General features: G+C 71.4%; 3 protein-coding genes across 3 annotated transcripts; 1 reads left to right on the plus strand and 2 right to left on the minus strand.

Annotated features, from left to right (window-relative positions):
- Positions 1 to 685: 685 nt before the first annotated feature.
- On the minus strand, positions 686 to 2,593 carry C8G (complement C8 gamma chain; the record flags this gene model as incomplete). The annotated part of the gene is made up of 7 exons (XM_084236263.1): positions 2,447 to 2,593; positions 2,223 to 2,359; positions 1,988 to 2,058; positions 1,817 to 1,924; positions 1,558 to 1,659; positions 1,437 to 1,475; positions 686 to 906 (listed from the first exon to the last, which is right to left on the minus strand). The coding sequence occupies exons 1-7, from the start codon at positions 2,582 to 2,584 to the stop codon at positions 686 to 688; spliced, it is 816 nt and encodes a 271-aa protein (XP_084092389.1). The 5' UTR covers positions 2,585 to 2,593.
- A 1,587-nt stretch (positions 2,594 to 4,180) lies between these two features.
- Positions 4,181 to 7,158, plus strand: FBXW5 (F-box and WD repeat domain containing 5). Its single transcript, XM_084236362.1, has 8 exons — positions 4,181 to 4,394; positions 4,531 to 4,688; positions 4,895 to 5,069; positions 5,188 to 5,336; positions 5,412 to 5,832; positions 6,013 to 6,160; positions 6,234 to 6,446; positions 6,521 to 7,158. Exons 1-8 carry the CDS (start codon positions 4,202 to 4,204, stop codon positions 6,762 to 6,764), a joined length of 1,701 nt encoding a protein of 566 aa, XP_084092488.1. The 5' UTR covers positions 4,181 to 4,201; the 3' UTR covers positions 6,765 to 7,158.
- A 2,843-nt stretch (positions 7,159 to 10,001) lies between these two features.
- On the minus strand, positions 10,002 to 16,089 carry TRAF2 (TNF receptor associated factor 2; the record flags this gene model as incomplete). Its single annotated transcript, XM_084237296.1, has 10 exons — positions 10,002 to 10,383; positions 10,539 to 10,687; positions 10,968 to 11,145; positions 11,475 to 11,777; positions 12,208 to 12,282; positions 12,407 to 12,478; positions 12,852 to 13,013; positions 15,419 to 15,517; positions 15,631 to 15,709; positions 15,902 to 16,089. 10 exons carry the CDS (start codon positions 16,087 to 16,089, stop codon positions 10,165 to 10,167), a joined length of 1,524 nt encoding a protein of 507 aa, XP_084093422.1. The 3' UTR covers positions 10,002 to 10,164.
- Between the last annotated feature and the right edge of the window lie 6,749 nt (positions 16,090 to 22,838).

Consider the following 22,838-nt stretch of genomic DNA (forward strand, 5'->3'; position numbering starts at 1 on the left):
GCGCCGCCTTCTTGCCTGTGGGACTAGGGAGCACCCAGGGGCCACGGCGGGGGGATGTGGGGTCCTGGGACTGACTGCAGGTGGCGGGGAGGGTCCCTCGGTCCCTCCCCCAACAGGCAGTTCTTGGGCGCCCTCAAATGTCCCAGAACCCGCCTCGCCTCCGCCGCCCCCTGCAAGCAGCAGCTCCCGGGAAGGGCCCGCAGGGGGCCAGAGAGGGGCCCCCACATGGTTGCTGCCCCCCCATGCAGGACGGGCCCTCACTGTACTTGGCCGCAGAGCCCAGAGGCCTGAGCTCGGGGTCGCGCGCGGCGGGGAAGCCCCAGCCGCCAGGAGCAGGGGGCGGGGGCAGGGCGGGGGCGGAGCGTCCTCACCGCAGGCCCCCCACGACCCTCCACTCCTCCCAGCCGGGGAGCCCCGACGCCCCTCCCTCGGGTCCCCAGCGCCCATCAAGTCCCCCGCGGGTGGGCTCCGCTCGGGGGTGGGGGGCTCGACCCCGCGGCGTCTCTAGGCCCCGGCCCGGCCCACCCGTGGGCGCTGCCGCCTCGCCCACCGCCGTGAGACCCTGCACCCCCACACCGGGGAGACCGAGGCCGCAGCCGCCGGCCAGGCTGAGGGCAGAGGCCCTCGGTGGACGGCGAGCAGAACACCCCATTCCTCACACTTCGCAGTGAGGCGCGGCGGTCAGTCATGAAACGACAGCCGTGTTTAGGGGGTTCGCGTCGTAGACGCTCAGCGCCGCCAGCCGCCTTCTCCGGAAGGTCACACTCGCCGCGGCGGCCCCCGGAGCCACGAGGGACACCACCCGCACGCGCCCAGGCGGGCAGCACCCCCCCAGCCTGGGGCAGCTGGAACGCGCGCCCCTCAGGACCCCTGTGCCTCGCCTCTGCCCGCCGGGCCGGGCCCGACCTGGGGGGAGGGAGGGAGGGAGCTCAGCTGACATCCATGTTGGCCAAGAACTTTGGGCCTCCTGGGGTCCCTCTGTGCCCCCCCAGCCCTCTGCTTTGTGGTCCTCGTCCTGCCTGGGCCCCGTGAGGGACAGGCAGGTGGGCCCGGGCCTTGGGGAGAAGGGAACCCCACGGACGGCTCACTTGACACCCTTGGAGCCCCTCCAGGCTGCACGGGGGACACTGTGACCCCGCTTCAGCTCCGCCCCTCCCTCCCACAGGCTGGGGCTGGGGGGCCGGGGGAGGGGCTCCCGTGAAGGAAGGAGGCGGCAGCCAGATGCACGTGTTTAATGAGGCGGCGCCCCACTGGGGCCAAGGGAGGGTCGGGGGGCTGGGCCTGGGCTCACAGGGGTGCGGCGGCGCCCCCACCTCCAGTCTCCCTCCTGGTCGCGTCTGCCTGCGGCTCACCGGTGGCCAGTCACCTCTGCACACAGAGCCGCTCAGTCAGGCGCTCGGGCGCCCCCTCCACGCCCCCCCGGCGCGGCCACTCACCGTCCAGGACGTGGAACTGGTCGGCAGCCTCGCAGAAGCCTGGGGTGGGCGGGGTCAGGGGTCAGGGGTCAGGGCTCGGGGTGGCCGGCCCCAGCCGGGCGGCGGGCAGGGCGCCTCTCACCGTAGGCGGGGAAGAACAGGATGTGGTCCTCCGTCAGGTTGGCCCCCTGGACCCGCTGCTCGAAGGTGCTCAGGACGGAGTCGCCCGCGGGGAGGGAGCGGACTGTGGGCAGACGGGCTGCTGGGTCCCGGACTGAGCGCCCGTGCCGTGCCCAGTGCCGTCCCCCTGTCCTGCCCCCCACCCTGGGCCCTGCTGGGCAGGAGAGGGTGGGGACGGGGAGAGGCTCCGTGTCCCTCTGGCTCGCCGGCCGGGGCCGCACCGTACAGCTTCACCGACAGCCGCCGGGCGCGCTCCAGGTACAGGACCGCGAAGTCCCCATAGTCCGTCTCCCCGACGACCACGTCCACCGGCCCACGGGCACCTCGGGCTGGGCAGAGGGGGCTCAGCGCGCTGGCCGCCCGGCCGCCCCTCCCCCCGGCCCTTGCCTCACCTTGGAGCAGGAAGCGGCCGGGCACCCCTGTGCCTCCATACAGCTGCCGCACTTGCCAGCAGATCCCGTCCCTGGACGTGCGGTGTGGGCAGAGGGACAGAGGTCTTGGGGACCCCAACCCCAGGGGCCATGCAGGACACTGGTCGGGGCCATGCTGGAGTGGTGTCGCAGCCAGAGTGGAGTGGGGAAAGGTGGGGCCGGGGCAGGGGCCAGGTGGGGCTGGGGTGGGACTCACAGCTTCCGGAGGGTGCTGACGGCCATGGCTGAGCGCTGGGGCACCACGTGCAGCGCGGTGGCCTCAGCCCGGTGGCCCTGCTCCTGCAGGTTGCGGCACGAGGAGGCCACGGCCACGAGGTGCCACGTCCCTGCAAACTGGGTCCAGGGCTCGTGAGGGCACGTGGTCCACTGGGGCCTGACTCCACCAAAGCTGGGTGCCAGAACCCCCTTCCCCAAGTCTACCTGCTGAGCATCGAAGTTGGCCTTGGGCTGGATGGTGCTGATGGGGGACGGGGGCCGAGGGGGTCGGCGAGCCCTCTGGGCCAAGGACCCCGGGGCCAGGAGCAGAGTCAAGAGGAGTGCAGTCCTGGGGGACAGCATGGCGGTGGCAGCAGCAGTGATGAGGCTGGGAGAGGGCAGGACAGGGTGGCCACGACCAGGGTCAGAGTCCATTGGCCAGTGCCACCCAGGAGGTCCGTGACCATCTTCCGGCCCCCCCAAACTGCCACTGCGGGCCAGGGCGCCCTCCGCCCCCGTGAGCTCGCCCTGGAATCCTGCCTGGCCCTGCACTTCCTGCAGGGCCCTGTCACCACCGCTTGTGTACAAAGCTGGAAGTGACCTCTGGCTCCTTGGCCACAACCCCACTCCGGATTTCCACTCTATCCAGGGTTCAGCCTTTGCACATTTTTACTGGTAAACCAGCACTAGCCCTTTAAACAGAAGTGGGCTTCTGCCCGCAGGCGAGAGCTCCTGACGGGAGGGATCCGGACGCCTCCTGCTCAGGGACCAACAACCCTGAGAGGCCCGAGCCAGGTCTCGAACCCCAGCAGAAGGCTCGCCCGAAGCCCCGCCCCTGGGCCCGGCGCACGCCGCTGCCCCTCGCGGCCGCCAGGGGCGCTCTACGGGCCCGCCCCGGCGCGCGCAGGCGCACTAAGCCCGCCCGGGCTGCGGCGCGATAGGCGCAGGCGCGGCTGACTCGGGCTGCGGCGCTCGGCCCTCCGCGGCCATCGATGCCTCGGGGCTCGTGGCGCCGGCCTGGCGGCTCCACCATCGAGAGCGGCGGCCGGAGCGGCGGCGGGGCCGGAAGAGGGGCCTGGGGTCGAGGCCGAGGCCCGCCGGGGCAGCGCGTCCGGGCGGAGGCGGCCGCGGTGAGTGCGCCCGCGGGGGGGGGGGCGCCGTCCGCCTGGCCCGGCCCCGGCCCCGGCGCGGATCCGGACTCGGACTCGAACTCCGACACCCCGATCCGAGCCCCGGCCCGCGCCCCGCCCCGAGGCCCCGCGCCAGTGCCCGGCCGGCCCGCGCCCCGCGCCCCGCGCCCTTCGGCCCCGCGCCCCCGCGCCCCCGCGCCCCGCGCCCCCGCGCCCCGCGCCCTTCGGCCCCGCGCCCTTCGGCCCCGCGCCCCCGCGCCCCGCGCCCTTCGGCCCCGCGCCCCCGCGCCCCCGCGCCCCGCGCCCCCGCGCCCTTCGGCCCCGCGCCCTTCGGCCCCGCGCCCCCGCGCCCCCGCGCCCCGCGCCCTTCGGCCCCGCGCCCCGCGACCCCGCGACCCCGCGCCCCGCGCCCTTCGGCCCCGCGCCCCCGCGCCCCGCGCCCCCGCGCCGGGGCCTCCGTCCCGCGGGCCGGCCGGGCCGCAAGGTCAGCGCGACAGGCGCCCGGCTCGCCGCCTCGCTGCTGGCCCCGGCGGGCGCCGGCCCCGTGCAGATGCCTCCTGGGGCCCCAGACAGGACCCTTCGGGCGCGGGCGGGTCGGAGCTCCCGGAACCCGCCCTCGCCCGGGGGCCTGGGCCGCCGGCGACAGCGCAGGGACCCGCGGGCCGGCGAGCGCCCTGCGACGGCTCCGAGTCGCCGCGGTGGCCCGGCGGGCGGTGCCGGCCCGTGAGCCCCCCGCCCTTGGCCCATGGAACCCCCAGGAGGGGCGGTTACTGGGGAACCCGGCGTGTCCTCCCGCCTGGCCTAAGGGGGCTGCGCTGGGGTTTCAGGGCCGCCGGGGCAGAATGTCACGATGGACGAGGGGGGCACGCCCCTGCTCCCCGACAGCCTGGTCTACCAGATCTTCCTGAGCCTGGGCCCCGCGGACGTGCTGGCCGCGGGGCTGGTGTGCCGGCAATGGCAGGCCGTGTCCCGCGACGAATTCCTGTGGCGGGAGCAATTCTACCGCTACTACCAGGTGGCCCGCGACGTGCCGCGACACCCAGGTCAGTGCTGAGGCGGCCCGAAGCCCCGGGCTGCCAGGGGGCGGGAGGGCTGGTGAGCCTGGAGCTGAGCCAAGGCCAGTGCTGGGCGCCCCAGCTGAGGCCTGAGCCGCAGCGCCCAGCAGCGTCCACCCCACAGCGGCCACGTCCTGGTACGAGGAGTTCCGGCGGCTGTACGACAGGGTGCCCTGCGTGGAGGTGCAGACGCTCCGGGAGCACACGGACCAGGTCCTGCACCTCAGCTTCTCCCACTCAGGCTACCAGTTTGCGTCCTGCTCCAAGGACTGCACGGTGAAGGTGAGGGCGGCGGGAGGCCAGGCCAGCAGCACATGGAGCTGGGGGTGCCGGGGCCCAGGCCCAGAGCACACACCCCTGGGGGCATGGGGTGGGCTAGCTGACATTCAGGGGTGAGGAGCCTCCGCCCGATCTCCAGGCGCTGTCCGAGCTCCAGCTCAGCCAGATGGCCAGCTCGCTGTTGTCCACTGACCCAGTCCCCTGCGCAGATCTGGAGCAACGACCTGACCATCTCGCTGCTGCACAGCGCAGACATGCGACCGTACAATTGGAGCTACACCCAGTTCTCCCAGTTCAACCAGGATGACTCACTGCTGCTGGCCTCGGGGGTGTTCCTGGGGCCCCACAACTCCTCCTCCGGCGAGATCGCCGTCATCAGCCTGGGTGAGACCCTGGTGCTGGCCCTGCCACTGCCCCTCTGCCCCTAGGCCTGCCACTCTGCCCACCGCCAGCCCCCAGGCCCCTTGCCTGCCCCCAGATCCCCGACGCACCCTCTCCGCAGACACCTTTGCGCTGCTGTCGCGCGTGCGCAACAAGCCCTACGACGTGTTCGGCTGCTGGCTCACGGAGACCAGCCTGATCTCTGGGAACCTGCACCGCATCGGAGACATCACCTCCTGCTCGGTGCTCTGGCTCAACAACGCCTTCCAGGTGCGGGGGCGGGGCGCGGTCCGGTGGCTGGCACCCCTCCCCAACCTGGCGCCCACCCGCCTCTGCCCCCCCCAGGATGTGGAGTCGGAGAATGTGAATGTGGTGAAGCGGCTCTTCAAGATCCAGAACCTCAACGCCAGCACCATCCGCACGGTGATGGTGGCCGACTGCAGCCGCTTCGACAGCCCCGACCTCCTGCTGGACGCCGGTGCCCCTGCTGCGCGCCCCTGCCGGGTCTTCGACCTGGGCAGCGACAGTGAGGATGAGGCGGAGGGCACGGCCCCTGCACGAGCCAAGGAGGGCCTGCGGCGCTTGCTGGACGGCATCCTGGATGGGCGCGCGCAGCCCGCACTGTCCGAGCGCACCCTGGAGACCAAGGTGGCGGAGCTGCTGGCCCAGGGCCGCACCAAGCCCCCTGAGCGCAGCACAGCCAGCGCCCAGAGCAAGCTCCTCATCTTCACCACCGGCAGCCTCACCTACTCACCACACCAGATCGGTAACGGGGGCCCCTCAGTCCCTAGAGGGTGAGGCTCCGGGACGCGGGCCCTCGTCCCTACGAGCCTGCAGGGTCCGCCTGTGGATGGCCCCGGGGCACAGCCCTGGCCTGGGCTGTCCGCTGGGGCTGGGGGCGCGGGCCCTCCCTGCCGGCCGGCTGCCTCACACGGCCCTCTGGCAGGCATCAAGCAGATCCTGCCGCACCAGATGACCACCGCGGGGCCTGTGCTGGGCGAGGGCCGGGGCTCGGAGGCCTTTTTCGACGCGCTGGACCACGTCATCGACGTGCAGGGACACATCATCGGCATGGGTCTGTCCCCCGACAACAGGTGGGCCCCCACGGCATCCTGGGGTGGGGGGCGCCTGCAGGCAACCCTGAGCGAGCAGTGCCCCCTCGCCCAGGTACCTGTACGTGAACAGTCGCGCCTGGCCCCGTGGCTCGGTGGTGGCCGACCCCATGCAGCCACCCCCCATTGCCGAGGAGATCGACCTGCTGGTGTTCGACCTCAAGACCATGCGGGAGGTGAAGCGGGCGCTGCGGGCCCACCGCGCCTACACGCCCAACGACGAGTGCTTCTTCATCTTCCTGGACGTCAGCCGGGACTTCGTGGCCAGGTAGGGGCGTGGCGTGGCGGGGCCAGGGCTGGCGTGGGTTGGGTCCCCTGCCACCAGCTGTCCCTCTCCTGCAGCGGGGCCGAGGACCGGCACGGCTACATCTGGGACCGCCACTACAGCATTTGCCTGGCCAAGCTGCGGCACCAGGATGTGGTCAACTCCGTGGTCTTTAGCCCCCAGGAGCAAGAGCTGCTGCTGACGGCCAGCGATGACTCCACCATCAAAGCCTGGCGCTCGCCACGCACTGTGCGCATCCACCAGGCCCCGCGCCCGCGGCCGCGCCCCTTCTTCTCTTGGTTCGCCAGCCAGAGGCGCTGAGCTGGGCCACCCTGCGCAGGAGCAGGAGCGCCTGCTCGCCCGATCTGCGGGCCTGAGGACCCCGCAGAGGACACGGCCCCGCCCTGGGCCAGCGCTGATTGGTAGAGGACACCGCTGGCGTAGTCTGCCCTAGGAGGGGGTCCGGCAGGGCTGCAGGGAGGGGACAGCCGGACCCACCTCGCTTGCACACGCACACGCCTCCCGCAGCCTGGCGCTGAGCATGGTGGCCCGGGGCCTCCTGGCCGGCTTGGGGCCCATAGAACACGGGGCCTGCCCCTCCCCCACCCTGGGCCCCAGCCCCCAGCTGCTGGGGGGCCCTGGGAACTTGTGCGCACACCAGCAGGGGGGCAGGTGCACAGCGGCCCAGGCGAGCCGCATGTCACTCACCCGATGTCAGGGCTTGAATAAACCACCGGCAAAGCAGTCACAGCTGGTGTGTGCACGCGCCAGAGGGGGGCGTGGCCACCGTAGTCCCCCAGCACCCACCTGGTGGGGTCCTCTGCTGCCCTTGCACCCCCCTTCAGCAGAAGGCCACAGGACGGGCGGAGGCGGGGCGCAGGGCTCGGCAGGGTAGGCGGGCTGTCCCCTCAGGACAGTTGGGCCAGGAAGGTGCAGTCAGGTTACCCTGGGGCCAGCCTGAGGAGCGGGCGGCAGCCCGGCTGCTGGAGCCCCATAAACGCTGGAGGACCGCGAGGAAACCGGGAAAGCAGCTGGTCACCCCTTGGAACCAGACCCGCGAGCTCCAGGGATGCTGCGGGGCCCAGCCATCTTCTGAAAAGGGCCTCGGAAGTATTTCAAGTCACGAAGAAAGACTGAGAACAGGGTCAAGACGCGGGCGGGGCCCAGCGAACAGCTACTGGGGGCAAGAGTCGGGCCTGAACAGCTGCTAGGTCTGGGGCGCTAAGGGGGGGCGCTGGGTCCAGGTGAGGCTGGGGCACAGAGCAGCCGAGACCCTGGCCGGGACCGAGCTGGCAGGTGTCCACGTCACCTGGGCAAGCAGGACAAAGCCCAGCAGCATAAGTGGCCACAGAAGGCACCACCTTGGCCCGACAGTCCGCACCGTAAAGTAGAGCCAGGCCTGTGGCCGATGCGCTGGCAGTGGAAATTCCAGGGTGTGGCCAGCATGGGCACCCCAAGGACATGCAGGATGGCCCAGAGGCGGACAGCTGAGCTCTGCCGCTGAGCTGAGGCGGGCAGCTGAGGCCCTGCCCTCCCCAACCCACGCTGCTCACCTTCTCCCCTGGGGCTTCCTACCTGTCCGGTCGGCGTCCACACGCCTCTTTATAAGGACAGCCACACCATGTTGGCCACCCAGCAACCCCATCTTCACGGGCCAGCTCGGCTGGCTTGAGGAATGTGGCTGGAGAGGCCTGTGCCCGTTGGTGCCACGTCTAAGTGGCCGGGCCAGGGCCTCGGGCGTGGACACAGCAGGCCAACCTGCACGGCCACCCCCGCTGCAGGCCGGTCCCCACGACAGACCCTGCTCTGAGCCATCAAACCAGCCTCACAACAGGCAGGCCAGCGCCTGGCCCGGGGACAGCACAGCCCGACAGGCCCAGCGTCCCCACTGGGGGCCGCCGCAGATGCCGCTCCCTCAAGGCAACAGGCACAAGTCCCTCCTCACAGGTCACCTGTTGCAAGAGAAACACTTTGCAAAGTAGCCAACTTAAAAATTGCCAGCCCAGCACCTCCCTGGGGGCACAGGGGCTGCAGACACCACTATCAGGCTATCGGCTGTGGCCAGCTGGGAGTGACCCACCGTGCAGCAGACCTCTCCTGCTCCCCTCAGCAGTGTGTTTCAGTCAGTCTGCCTGTGCTGCTCCCCGTTCCGTCTCTGGCGGATCCTGTCACCCCCTACACCGCTAGCCTGGACCCCGGCTCTTGTGTGCATAAATAAAAAAGAAATTTTAAAAAGATTCATTTTATTCATATAAGAACTTGAGTACAGGCCAGATGTGCAGGAGGGGGAGAGGATTCCCCAGAGACAGCGGGGAGCACAACAGGCAGACTGGCTGACGTACACTGCCGAGGGGAGCAGGAGAGGTCTGCCGCGCCATGTGGGTTTCTCTGCAGCCAGCTGGGATTGAACCCGCGCCGCAGAGGCTGCGGACAGCTCCACAGCACGGCGCTCAACCCCCTGGGCCACCAGGGAGGCCCCCTAAAAATAAAATCTTTAGGGAAAAAAACCCCAGCACACTAGGAGCATAAGAGTGCCAACGGACATCACCGGCCACGCCAGGGCACGCTCAGCCTGACAGGGCGGAGGCCGGGCAGCAGCTCGGGTGACCACCCGCGTAGGGAAACCGCACATGCCCGGCCCGACGGCCGAGTCCATCTAGAACAAGTGGGAGCCCCCGGGGCACAGGGGTGAAGTCTCAGCTCTATCGGGCTATCGGCAGCCACCCCTGCCAGAGAGGGAGGCGGCCCCAGCCTCAGGGCACCGCCGCCTGGCCCCGCGGGGCAGGTCCTGAGACAGGAGGGGTCCCCGGGGCAGGGGTGAGCGGGACCTGGCGGCCACGTTCCCCAGATGGAGGCGCCCCCACCCCCCATGGAGGGCTGTCCGCGCATCCTGCCGCGGCTCGCTGCAAGGGAAACAGCCTGCTTGGCCAGTGCCCCCAGCCGGGCAGGCAGGTCAAGGCCAGGCCATGGCCACCGCTGGCCTCGCAGCAGTCCGGCGGGGCCCATGGGCGTACAGAGCCCCGCAGCGTCTGCGCGGCAGTGAGGGGACCCCGCAGTGGCAGCCAGGAGCCCCAGCGCCCCGGAGGGCTGAGCCAGGGCCCCCAGAGCGGGGGGAGGGGCGGGGGGCAGCTGCGGGCAGGCCCAGAGGCCCCGCCCCCAGGAGGAGCCCCCCCCCCCCCCCCCCCGGCCTGCACTGAGAGCAGGAGCAGCCAGCGCGTCTGTGGCGTTTCCTTTAATCGAAACACGTGGCTCCAGACGGGACGCGCCTGGGGGACAGACCCTGCCCGCACCGCTTTCCTGCGCCCACTCGAGGGGGTAGCCATGCCGGGGCCCCATGCGCCCCACGCGCCCCAGCTCTCTGCACAGCCCCAGGCGCCCGTAGCCCTCCGCCAACTAAGCGGGGAGTCAGGGCCCGGCAGACCCCCAAGCGCAGGCGAAGGCCCTGCGCACTCAGGCCAGGTCCCCCAGGATGGAGGCGGCCGGTGCCCAGGCCCCGCGAGCCCGGGGTCACAGTCCAGCAGGCAGGGTCCCCAGAGGGTCGCGCCAAGGCCAGGGCCAACGCCATTCCTCACACGGGGTGTAATGACCACTTCTCTGCAGCCTTCAGGGGCGGTGGGCACGTGGGCGCCCCCCACTGCCACCATCCAGGGCTCCCAGGGCCCCTCAGGGCAGCACAGGCCCCAGAGGCCTGCGCCCAGCGCCACTGGCCCCCCAGGGAGGCCTAGAGCCCCGTCAGGTCCACGATGGCCTTGATGAAGACAGTGTCGTCCCGCACGTAGGAGTTCTTGGCCTCCATCTTGGAGACGGGGCAGAAGAGGGGGCAGCCGCTGGCGATGTTCATGTCACTGACTGGCCGCTGGAAGGACGAGGAGGTCACGTCGGGCCTGAAGGCGTCGATCACGTGCTCCCGGTTGTTCTGGTCCAGCAGCATCAGCGTCACCTGGAGGAGCGTGGCGGGGAAGGTGGTCTCCGAGCTTCCGCCGTCCGCCTGCCGCAGACAGGCCCTGGGCTTCCTGGGCACCCGAGGGCAGGGACTCGGGTCCACCCGGGGCAGCACCCCCCACCCTACGCCCCCCCTGGAGCCCTGGCCAGCACCTTCTGGTTGAAGGGCCAGCGCAGGAGGGCATCGTGGGGCCCCTTCATCACCACGAAGAAGAGGGACAGGTGGGTGCCGCGGCCCGTGCCGTCCCCGTTCAGGTAGACGCGCAGACACATCTTGTAGCCGTACCTGCTGGTGTAGAAAGCTGCGGGGGCGGGGGTGAGCCGCCCATCCAGCGGCCAACAGTGGCCCCCCACCGGGGAAATGCATGAACGCTTGGGGCAGCGCAGCCGACCAGCGCAGGCCCCGGGGCACCTGCTGGGCTACTCCGAGCCCTCCCTCTGCGCAGGACCCGCGGGGCTGGGGGTGGCGCCACAGTCAGGCCCGAAGACCCGGCAGCCTCAGTCGGGCTGGCACGGACACCCGCCCGGGGGTGTGAGGGGGGGCCCCCCAGCCGCCCTGGCGCAGCCCAGCCCCTGCCACACCTGGGGAGAAGATAGCAGGCGTGCGCCCGGCGATGGCCTCCTGCCGCTTCCTGGCGAAGTCCGAGATCTTCCAGACCAGCACCCCATCGCAGCTGGAGGCCTCCACGGCCTGCACCTTCTGCTCCAGGTCGGCCATCGCCAGGTCCTTCAGGCCGATGCTCCTCTCCAGCTGCTGCACCTGGCCCACACGAGAGGGCTCCTGGGGGCTGGCCGGCTGCCTGCTCTGCCCGGGGCCACCCACCTGCCGAGGGGCCTCCCAAAAAGCCACCTTCCTCGGGCCGCAGCCCCACCCCAGCTCCCAAGCCCTCCGGGACAGGCAGGCCCACGCAGTCCCAGCCGGGAAGGGTGGCCGCAGCCCTGCGCCCGGGAGCCTGGCCAGCTGAGTGTAGCTCCAGAAGGGCCCTCGGTGGAGACAGGGCGCAGACTCGGGCTGGATGGGGGCGGCCATAACTACCTCAGACCCCAAGCTCCGGCCCGGGGGGCGCGGGCACCCTGCCCGGCACAGACCTTGTTGCTCAGGGCTTCGATCCGGTCTTGGTCCAGCCGGTGCTGCCGGCCGCAGGCCTCGGCGGTCATGGCCACCCGCTCCACCTCGCGGTTCAGGACACATACGATGTTCTCGAAGGTGGCCGTCTTCCTCTCCAGGGCCTCACACCTGCGCACCAGCTCCGGCGTGCTGGCCTCCCGGCCCCCAGACTCACACGGGCTGCCCCCTGAGAGGCGCTGGGCCTCCAGGAGGCTGCTCAGCAGCATAGCCAGGTGCTCCCGCAGCCGCTGGGCCTCATGCTCCGGCCGCGCCTCGCTTTCCACCTGCGGAGACGGCGGGCTGGGTGTCCTTGGCCGCAGACGGGGGGGAGCCCACAGTCACCGTCTGCAGCCACCCGACCCCAAACTGCCACCCGCCCAGGCTTGGTCTGGGGGTGCCGCTGTGGCATCCTCCCCTTCGCTGCCTCTGCCCCAGGCCCCGCAGCACAGAGCCGGACGCGCCGCAGAGACGAGACCGAGCGCTCGTCCGACCTTGCTGCCCCCACGCACGGGCCTGGGGCGGGAGGGAGCAGCCTGGGCTGGGGCGGGAGGTGCGGGACGTGTTCACCGACGGGGGTCGAAGCCAGGCGCCACGAGGGCACCAGGACAAGGGGGACAAGCAGACGGGACAGAGCCCGGAGGCGGGAGGCGAGGGGTAGGGGAGGGCGGTCAGGCTGGCCGGGCCCAGCTATGTCCTCCGGGAACCCGGACTCACCATCTCGGGGCAGCCAACAGCGTGGAAGCGGCAGGGGACAGGGCACTTGCCGCACGTCCTCACGTGGTCCTGGAACTGGGCAGGAGCCCCAGAACCCATGTCACTCCGCTGGCGCCCACGGACCTGCCCCCAAGGCTGGGCGCCCCGCCCCGCCCCACCCCGCCCCCCCAGCACAGCACCCCGCCCCAGGAGCGCCCACCTGCTCGCGGGAGACCTTGGCGCCGCAGCCGTCGCAGGCCAGGGGTTTCCGGGGGCAGGCCTGGTGGTGGGCCTACGGCGAGAGGCGGGCGTCAGGCGGCGCATGGCTCTGCGCAGCCTCTGGGCAACACAGGTGGGGCGCCACCCGGTCCCCTGCCGACCGAGGAGCCCCGGGAGCCCCCCAAGGAGGTGCTGCAGCGCCTGGCGCCCGAATGTGCCTGCAGGAGGGGGCAGAGGACGGCGATGAGGACGCCCTGCACGCAGCCGCCGAGGCGGACGCTGGAGACAGAACCCGAGGGGACAGGCCACACGAGCCCGGCTCCTGTCAGGGTCGGCGGGGAGAGGGAGGCCGCGCTGGGCCGCGCAGGGCTCGGCGGGGCAGGTGTCGGCTCTGGGCCTCCTCCAAGGTGGAGCAGCCCCTGCGCACCGCCAGTCCCGCGCCTCACCTCCAGGTCGGCTCGGCAGCAGGGCGCGTGGCAGTGCGGGCAGCTGAGGCTCCTCCCCGGGCACTCGTGCTCCTCGTGGTGCTCCCTGTCGCCCAGGCGCACCAGGCCTTTACACGCCGGGCACGGGGTCAGCGCGAATGGGCAGTGTCCCTCGTGGCCACTCTGGTGACAGGAGGCATGGCCTCAGCAGAGGGGGCAGGCTGGAGCCATGGGCAGAGCACCCCACCCCGGCCTGCGCCCGCACTGGGCAACACACAGCAGGGACGCCGCGGCACGCCTCAGCCCGCCGCCTCGCCGCGATGGAGCCTGACACAGCCACACGGGGCCCTGGCCCCAGCCCGAGGCCGCGCAGGGGGAATTCAGAGCGGGAGGGGCCGCGGGGACGTCGGGCGGGACCTGATGGTCTGGCAGCCACAGAGCTGCATCCTCCCGCCCTTCAGCAGACAGAAAGGGACCAGTCACCCCAACAGCCCTGCGCGGCCAGGGCTGGGGAGACAGAAACCAGAGGGGGCACTGGGAGTCCACCGAGAAGGGGCCGAAGAACATGGCAGGGTGAGCAGCCCCGAGGTGAAGGTTGGTTTGCTCTTCTGGCTCACAGCAGCCCGGCGCAGCCTCCCCAGCCCCCCGCAGAACTTGCTGTCCCCCCAAAACTCCTTCCATCAGACCCTCGGCCCCCTGCGGCATCCCACCCGCTCAGTCTCTGCTGACTCCCAACGCCGTTCCCCGCGCTGTGTCCCCAGCTGCTCCCTGCTATTCCCGACGCTGCTCCCCGCTTTTCCCCGGGCCTCGGCTGCTGCTGCTGCTGCAGGCACAAACTTAAGACGCAAGTGCTCCCCTGCCGCCCTCTGACCCTGTGCCGCCCGCACACGCGCCCTGCACACCTCCTGGGACCCCACGGCAGCCGGGACATGTCCCCGAGCGCCACAGCACCCAGACCAGCGGGCGGACAGGGCGGGGCCCTAGGGCTCTGCCAGGCCAACACTGCAGGGGGGAAGGGGACCTGGCTCCCAGACGTCCACCCGGCGTCCACCTCCATCAAGGGCCACTGACCAACCGCAGCCTGGCGACTGCCTCCCACCCTGCTGGGTACACATCCTGGCCCCCCGTGACCTCCACCTACTCCCGGGCAGGGCACCTGGGCCTGCACATGGACAGCAGGGCCCCGCCTGGGCACGCTGGGCCCCAGGACAGTCTCAGTGAAGCCAGAGAGAAGCCCCGCACCGCCGCGAGCTCGGCATCCAGACGTGGGGCCCGAACCCTGGGGTTTCTCACCCGAAAACTCAGACTGCACCCCAGCCTGCATGGGGCAGAGGAACACACTGGGCAGGGCCAAGTCCACTGCACAGTTGCCCCGGTGGGGCAAAACAAGCACCAGAAACGGGGGTCTCCCCGGGGACTCAGGGATTAAGTCTCAGCATTCTGGAGCTAGCGGCCGTCCCTGCGGCCCGAGTCCATCCCCAGCCAGGGAGAGACCCACAGGGCGCAGCAGACCTCTCCTGTCTCCCCGCTGCTCCCCTCAACGGTGTGTTTCGGTGGATCTGCCTGTTCTGCGCCCCACTCTATCTCTGGGGAGCCCTCTCACCCCTGGCCTACGCCCCAGCTCTTACATGCAGAAACAAATCTTCAAAAAGAAAAAAGAGCCAGGAGCAGCAGCTCCACCAGCGCGAGGTTGGGGGGGAATCGTCACCTCAGCCAGAACCCCAAGAAATGTTCACGCAGACAGAGAACTGGGGACTGGACGCATGGGGTGGGGGGGGGGCCCCCTCAGAGGCCCCTGGTGCTCCCTCTGGGCAGCCCCCCTGGAGCACCCCCTGCTGGCCGGCCTCCCGCCAGCTCGGGTCTCAGCAGCGCCTCCAAGGCCAGGCTCTGTCCCAGAACGGCCACCCCCACGTGACCAAACCCTTCACGGGGATTTCCGGAGCCCTCGCCCCGCCAGGGACTTTCCGCCCAGCGTCTGCAGGGCCTGTGGGTGAGCCCCAGAGAGGGGCCCTGCTCCCAGCCAGGCCCCAGGCTCGGGCCGCCGGGGCGGCTCCTCAGGCAGCGGCAGGGACCCCACCCGCCTCTGCACCCACAGGGCCCAGGCCCACCGCCCCTCCCGCGCCCACGGGCTCGCCCGCCGGGCCTGCCGGAGCGCCCCGACGGCATAGCCCAGGGCCGCCTGCGCCCGCCCACGTCCCCACCCAGAGGACAGAGGGCCCAGCCGAGGCCCAGCTGCCCCCACACGCAGCTCGGGCAGGGAAACCTTCAGGCGGAGCAGGGGGGGAGCGCCAGACCCCAGCCCCGGCCAGGGGGCGCCAGCATCAGGCCCAGCACCGGGGCAGACACCCCATCCAGGCCCACGCAGCAGCCTGGGGCAGCTCCAGAGCTGGGGGGGCCTCACACGTCCGCCGTGACCACGTCTGCACAGCAAGACAGACTCGAGGAAACCGCGCGCACGTGGCCGCCCCGCCCCGGCCCCCGTGGGCACCCGGGGCGCCGTCCTGCTCTGCGCTCGGCAGTCTGAGGGCCGGAGGGCCGGCCGGCAACGCAGGGGCGCAGGCTCCAGGCCGGGTGCGCCGCGGACCTACCTCGTAGTCCTTCAGGGTCCCCTTCCAGGAGCAGCCCTCGCTGGGGCAGGCGGCCGGCAGGCTCTCCACCTCCCTGCGGGCAGCGTTGTCCGGGAAGGCCTGCGGGGAGAGGGTCGCGGTCAACGTCCCCCCTTCCCGCGTCCCCGGCCCGGGTGCCAGGCGGCCCGGCCACCTGCTAAGCACCCCCCGCCCCACCCCCGCGCCCCGCTCACGGAGCCGCTCTCCAGGATGGACACGCCGTCCTCGTAGATGCCCTCCTGCACGCACGCCGCGCAGTTCTGCGGTCCCGAGCTGGGGGGGCAAGCGCGTGAGCCCCGGCGCCGGCCGCAGAGGGCCACGCGGCGGAAGCTGAAGACGAGGGGCCCTGCCGGTGGGGGCCCTGCCTCCCCGCACCCCTCTCCCCAAACAGCCCGCAGCAGCGCCCTCGCGGCAACCTCGGGGCGGGAGGAGCGCGGGGGACCCTGACGCGCCCGCGGGCCGCACCTCAGGATGCTGCTCAGGCAGTGCGAGCAGTAGCGGTGGCCGCACTGGGCCTGGACGGGCCGGCGCAGCACGTTCCTGCAGGCGGAGCACAGGTACTTGTCCTCCGGCGGCGTCCCCAGCAGTGCCCTGGAGAAGCCGGGCTGCAGCGGGCCCAGGGAGCCGGGAGGGGTGGCGCTCGCCGCAGCCATGGGGACGCGGCCCCAGGTCCGCCAGCCCTGGGAAGACAGCACCCCAGCTCAGCGCGGAAGCCGCGGGGGGCCATGCGCCCGAGGGCACCGTAAGCTCGGGGCAGCCTGCGGGGCGGGGCTGACCTCCCCGCAGGGGAGCCGGGCTCGGGCAGGCGGCTGGCCCCTGCACCTCCCCGGAGGCCCTGGCCGGGCCTCTGCTGCGGGCCGCCTGCCACGGAGGGGATGGACGGGCCGCCTCAGGCCCCAGGTCCTCCGCGGGCCTGCGCGCCGACAGGGTGGGGGGGGCTGGGCGTGGGGGCCCAGACAGGCCTGTGCCGTGGGATTCACCCACCATCGGCGCTGCCCCGGGCTGGGCCCGCGAGACGCCCCGCCACGGAGACCCTGCTCGGCCCGGGCAGGTCCACGGCACGAGCCCTGGCGGGGCAGGCGGGGCAGAGGAGGGGCAAGGACGCCCAGTCCACCCACCGCCCGGAGGCTGCAGCCCAGCCCTCGCCGCGGTCCTGCAGCACCAGACTGCTGGGCGGGCAGCCGGCTCCAGGCGCGGCCATCAGCCCTGCTGCCACCTCCTCCAGGGCCCGGGAGGCCCCTCGCTCCCACAGGCAGCCGGAGGCTTTTTCAGGGTGGGCGCAAGTGCAAGGCTGCGAGGATGGACACGCCAGGGTCAGCACGCGTGGGCACTGCGGCTGCCTGGCCTCCCTGGCCGGCATGCAGGTTGGTCCTGGGACAGACAGACAGACAGACGCGCGTCCCCAGGCCGCCCGGACTCCAGGAGAGGCCCAGCACCGGACTCGCCACCTGGGCCCTTCACTCAACAAGTGTCTGCAGACACCCCGAGCCGGGCAGACCGGCACCCCGCTCCCCAGCACCGCCAAGGGTGCCCAGCAACCAGGATGGCCAGGCGGAGGCAGCAGCTCCCCAGACCCGTGCCCAGGGCAGAGCTGGTGTGGGGCCCACCAGCCCTGGCTGCCCCCAGGGTTTTCCCTCCTGCGCTGCGCCCCGTGGGGAACAGGTGAGCAGCATGTTCAGCGGCGGGGCCCAGTCTGTCCTAAGTGGGTGACCACCCTGAAGAGCTGCTGACACAGCGTGTCCTCGCCCGCAAGCGGCCCTGGGGGCTGGGGCGTCTCAGCACCCACCCGGGCACCCTTCCGCTGGGTCAGCCTCCTCTGCCCACTGTCTCGGGGGCAGCGACCGCCCGCTCTTTGGGCATGCAGGGCTCCAGAGACACCGGCTCCCAGCAGGGCGCCCACTGCGGGCTCTGGCCTGGACACGGCCCCACTTCTCCCTGGCCCTGCTGCTCCTGCAGCCAACGCCCGCCCTGCAGCCCCTGGGGCCGCACTGGGTCAGGGACCGAGCTGGAAGGTGGGAGGCTCCCCACACCAGAGATGGGGTTCAACGCCACTCTAGACACAGAGGAGGACACATGTGGGTGCTGAGCACCTGTCAGCAGGCTGTGGGGCAACCTGCCTGAGGCACACACTGCCCAGGGTCGCCCCAGGACATCTGGACACTCCTCAAGAGACCCCGCCGAAGCCCCTCGGGGGAGCAGCCCATGCACGGCACTGGGGCCGGTGTCCCTGCCACACGGTGCACGGGTCATCCAACCAGGGGCCATCCCAGGCTGCACCGGCTCGGACACGGCGTCGGCAAACCTTTGGGGGGTCAGCCTCTCGGGCCCTGGGCCTTTGCAGAGGACACCGCCTGGAGCCAGGCAGGGGTGCAGGGGAGCAGCTGCGCAGGTGTGCCCCAGGCGCGGTCCAGCTGCCCCGAGTGCCGCAGGAGGAGCGTCCCCCCAGGGTCTGAGATTCAGGACACGGTGAGCTCTGCAGAGTGAGGGTCACGCTGGAGCCCAGAAAGAAATTAACAGAGAGTGGGGGCCTCGGCCTGCGGGGCACAGGCTAGACCCCCCTTTCTGCAGCCAGGTCTGCAGGGCGGGGTCCGCCCCTCGGGCGGCAGAGCTGCTGCCCCAGCACACACCGCCCTGGGCTCCCCACCCCCGCAGGGCGCCCCAGGCTGGGTGTCAAAGACCCTCTCCGCCGGACACACAAACACGTGCTCGCGCGGGGTGCCCCCTCGCTGCGCTGCGCCCCGGGGGGAGGCAGCCCTCCGCGCTTTCCATCCTGCGGGGCTCCGGGCAGGACACCCGGCGGGGCGGGGCGGGGCGGGGCGGGAGCCAGGGGCACCCCGGCTTCCAACGCCCTGGGGGGCCGGCCGGCTGCCGAGGGGAGGCGGAGCCGTCAGGTCGACCAGAGGGTCCCTGGGGCCCCCAAAGGCCGCCCAGCCCCGGCACCCCCGCCCCAGGAACCCCGCCCCGAGCGCGGCCCCCAGGGCCGGCCCCGCCGGGAGGACACCGGCCCCCGGGCCCCCCACGGCCCCGCCCCGGGGCCGCCCCCGCCCGCGGGCCCCGGCCGTGAGGAGCCCCCGGGCCGCGCCGCCCCGGCCCGGCCCGGCCCGGCCCGAGCCCCGCGCTCGCGAACTTTCCGCCGGACGCCCCGACTTTCAGTTCGGCTCACGCCCCGCGAGGCCCCTCCGCCCGCAGCGGCCGCCCGGCCCCCGCCCGCCCGCGCGCCCGCCCGCGCCCCGGCGCCCCGCCCCCGGCCCCGGCCCCGCGCCCCCGGCCCCGCGCCCCCGGCCCGCGCCGCCCCGCTCACCGCGGCCTCCGCGCCCGGAACTGCGCGCCCGCCCGGCCGCGGCCGCACGGCCCGCCCCGCCCCTCGCGACGGACGGCCGCGCGGGCCTACCGGAGGCGCGCGGGGAGCCGCAGCGCGCGCCCATTGGCCGGCGGTCTCTCCGCCTCGGCCCGCCCTCCTGACGGACGGCCGCGCGGGCCTACCGGACGCGGGCAGGGAGCCGCAGCGCGCGCCGATTGGCCGGAGCTGCGCGGCGTGGGCCTCCTCCCGCCTCTGCGAGGGGCGCGCGGCTCCCACGCGGCTGACCCGGCGGCGGGGCCGGGTGCGGGGGCTCCGCCGCGCCTCGCTGGGGGGGCGGGGGGGGCGGGGTGCCCCGAAGCACGCCGGGCGCAGACGGGCGCCGCAGCGCCCAGCACTGGGTCGCCGCGACGCCCGCCCGGCGCCGGGATTAGGCGGCCGCCGCCGCGCGTGTCCGCGAACGCTTCGAGCTGCGCTCGGCGGGGCGGCCTCCCCGGCGGCCCGGACACCTCGCCGGCCTCTGCGCCCCGCGCGGGCCGCTCTCCCCGCGCCCAAGGCCGCGCGCCCCAAGCCGCGGGCCGTCCAAGGGGAAGGGGCGGGAAGGGCGGCCGGCGGGGCCGCGCCCTGTGGCAGGCCACGCTGCGTCCACCCGCGCGCTGTCCGCGGTCCCCGCCCGCCGCCCCGTTGCTCGCAGGCGTCCTCCAGCGGCCCCGGCCCCACAGCGTGGACCCCGGGCTCCCCCTGCAGCGCGCCACCGAGGCTGGCCCTGGCGGGAGGCGGCCTCTCCTGCCCAGGCGGGGCTGAAGGAAGGGACCCTCCTGACAGGGCCCGGCCTCCTGCCCCGGGGCGCGGCGGCTCCCGCCCTCCCTGTCCAGACACGAGTTCCTGGGCAGAGGCCTCCGCAGCCCCGCGCTCCTGGGCGGCTCCGCGAGGGTCCAGCCTTGGAGCGGGGCCAGCACGCCCTCGGGGCGGGGCCCTGGGAGGGAGCACCTGCAAGCGGCCGCGGGGTGGCCGGCCTGCCCCTGCCCGCACCGCCCTGCAGGCAGAGGGGTCTCCTGGGGAGGGTGACTCACAACGGGGATTCCCTAGCAGGTTCCTTCCTGCCAAAGAGAAAGCAAAACTCAGCGCAGACGGGCGGGGGCAGCCCCAGAGGGCCGGGGTCAGGCTCCCAGGGGAGCAGGGGGCACAGACAGTTCAGGCCCCGCTGCTGTCCCAGCCCCCACAGCCCTCCAGACCCTCCAGAGGGCAGAGGCTGGCGGACACCAAGGCTCTGTCGGCGGCCACCTCTGCCTGGAGGCTCCCAGAGGCCAGTCCCGCCCCACCCCAGCCCCTGCCCTGCCTGATGGTGGCACACCTGCCCGCCGGGCCTCTGCACACCGGCCAGAGGCAGGAAGGACCCAGCCCGGAGGCCCCATGGAGCCCTCCAAGATGCCCCACTAGTACGCCGTGTCTCTCCGGGAGCGGCCCCTTCCTCTTCCTCGTCTCTTAGCTATTTGAAGGTCAGCCCGGGCCACAGGCGCTGAAGAAAGCCAGTTTCAATCCGCTCTGCCGTCTTCCACCCAGCATTTCCAGAAAGACCCGCCACCACTTCTGCCAGGGTGCCAGGAGGGGCTCCCCCTGCACCCCTGCCCCCTCATGTGCACAGCCACCAGCTCCTCCGGCAGCCCCAGCTCCGGCAGAGGCCGAGCTTCCTGGGCTCGGAGCTGGACCTGGCCAGGAGTCAAGCTGGGGGCAGAACTGCAGGGAGGAGGCGCCAAGCCTGGCCCCAGCTGGGGTCCCCTGCAGGGGAGCCCCTGCCCCCCCACGCCTGGTGAGGTGAGTGGGAAGGACCCCAGCCACCACGTGCTCCTTGAGCCAAGGGGAGAGCTGAGCTCCCACGCCTGTGCACCCCGATTCCCTGCTGAGTGGGGAGCAGACTAAGAGTCGGATCGTGTTGGGGAGGGGCCCGGCGGCGGCGCTCTCACCCATCAGCACACGCTCAAGGCCCCAGCAGAGGGCGACTGTGAGATACAGAAAAGTACTGGGGAGAAAGCAAAAGATCACCCCAAATTCCCCCACCCAGAGACAAGCTCAGCCAAATTCCCTTAGTGATTTACCATCCACCTGCCTCAGCTGCGCTCAGAGCACAAATGCCAGGCCAGGTGAGAGCCGCGAGGGCCGGGAAGGAGCGGTATTCTGGGTCCCCGCTCGCACCGGCCTCCTTGGGACCTGCGTCTGCTTGCCTTTGCAGGCGGGATGAAGGAAAGAGTGGGTCGGCATTGGTGGGCAGAGGTCAGGTCCCAGGGGCTGCCTGGGGCATGTCCAGCCTGTTCCTGGAGCACCATCCAAGGGCCCGCAGGGCTTTGACCCCCCTCTGCACAGCACCTGCCCTCTGCAAGGACTTGCCCTCTGCCTCATGGCCAGCCGGCCAGCCCACGTGCCCAAGGAGGCTCTGGGTGGCCGGGTTCCCTCCACCCTGCCCAGCCCGGTGCCCCCAGCCCTGCCACGTCCATCCACAGCAGCCACTGCCCTGGTCTTGCCTGGTCCCACTGTTCCTGGCCTGCCTGCACTCTGCGGGGGGAGCTGGTCATGCACATTGGGGCGGGCGGAGGTGGACCCTTGCCGGACGCCGTCAGGTGCACCACAGCCTGCATGACGGGGGCCCCGGGACACTAACACTCTGGGAGAAGACACGGGGCAAAGCCGCGATCACAGGCTCAGCTTTCCGCACCCTGACTCCGGGCTCGGCGCAGCAAGACCAGAGCCCAGGGCCACCTGGAGGGGGCCACCCAGGGCCACAGGACACATGGCGGCTTCAGGGCAGACATGGGTGGCCACGGGCTTGGTGACAGTCACATCCAGAACACACGGGTGGGCCCCCGAGAGCAGGAGGCATTTAGGACAGACCTTTCTCCGAAGACAGCAATGGCGGAGCAGCGTGGAGGAGGCTCCCATCACCCGGCTGCAGATGGGGGTGAGGTGACGCCGCAAGCCTGAGACTGCTGTCCTGGAGCCAGGGAGTGATGGTCGTACCAAGGCCAGCCCCACCTAACCATAGAGGCTGAGGAGGTCGACAGGCAGGTTAGCCCCTGCTCAACCTGGAGTCTGAGTGGGTAGGCCAGGGCACTTCCCAATATCATCCTGAGCTAAGGAGGTCAACCAGCGGCCCAGTCCCAGCTCAGCCTGGAGGCTGAGGAGTGGACCAGAAGGCCGGCCCCATCTCAGGCTAGAGGTTGAAGAGGTTGACCTGCAGGCTGCTCCCAACTCAGCCTGGAGTCTAAGGAGGGAGCTCTAGACGAGGCCCTGTGCCGCCTTGAGGCTGTGTCCTGCCAGCTCAGAACAGTTTAGACTGGAGGGTGAGGAGCATGACAGCTGCTCTGGTCCCCAGTCTGTCTCTGGTGAATCTTCTCACCATCACCCCCCATCTCTGCCCTACACCCCAGCTGTATGCCTAAATAAATAAAGTGAATTTTTTTAAGATTTATTTATTCACACATACAAGAGCTGGGGTACAGGCCAGATGTGCGGGAGGGTGAGAGGATTCACCAGAGACAGATTGGGGAGCAGAGCAGGCAGATGGACTGAAATACACTGCTGAGGGGAGCAGCGGGAGAGACAGGAGAGGTCTGCCGCACCATGTGGGTATCTCCCCGGCCGACCGGGATCAAACCCGTGCTGCAGAGGTTGTGGACAGCTTCACAGGCGGTGCTCAACCTGCTGTGCCACCAGGGGGGCCCTTAAAGAATTGTTTTGTAAATATATTGAAAATTGGTGGGGGGGGAGAGTGCCCCTGATCTAGCAAAGCCATCTTCATAGTTTTCATCCTCAGTGCAGGAAGCTGCTCTCTGAAGGTAAAGACATACTTCTCAGGGCCTCCCTGGTGGCGCTGGTGGTTGAGCGCAGCGCTGTGAAGCTGTCCGCAGCCCCTGCAGTGCAAGTTCAATCCCTGGCCAGCCAGGGAGCTGCCCACATGGCACAGCAGACCTCTCCTGTCTCCCCGCTGCTCCCCTCAGCAGTGTGCTTCAGTCAGTCTGCCTGTTCTGTTCCCTGCTCTGTCTCTGGGGAATCCTCTCACCCTCCTGCACCTCTGGCGTGTACCCAGCTCTTGTACAAATAAATAGAAAA

The sequence above is a fragment of the Talpa europaea genome (genome assembly GCF_964194135.1).
Source record: "Talpa europaea genome assembly, chromosome: 7".
Lineage (NCBI taxonomy): Eukaryota > Metazoa > Chordata > Mammalia > Eulipotyphla > Talpidae > Talpa > Talpa europaea.

Excerpts from the sequence above, each read along its gene's own strand:
- FBXW5 (XM_084236362.1), top strand. The coding sequence starts at position 4,202 with ATGGACGAGGGGGGCACGCCCCTGCTCCCCGACAGCCTGGTCTACCAG. Across the intron at positions 4,689-4,894 it reads CCAAGGACTGCACGGTGAAG|ATCTGGAGCAACGACCTGAC; the intron begins GTGAGGGCGGCG and ends TCCCCTGCGCAG. Across the intron at positions 6,447-6,520 it reads AGCCGGGACTTCGTGGCCAG|CGGGGCCGAGGACCGGCACG; the intron begins GTAGGGGCGTGG and ends CCTCTCCTGCAG.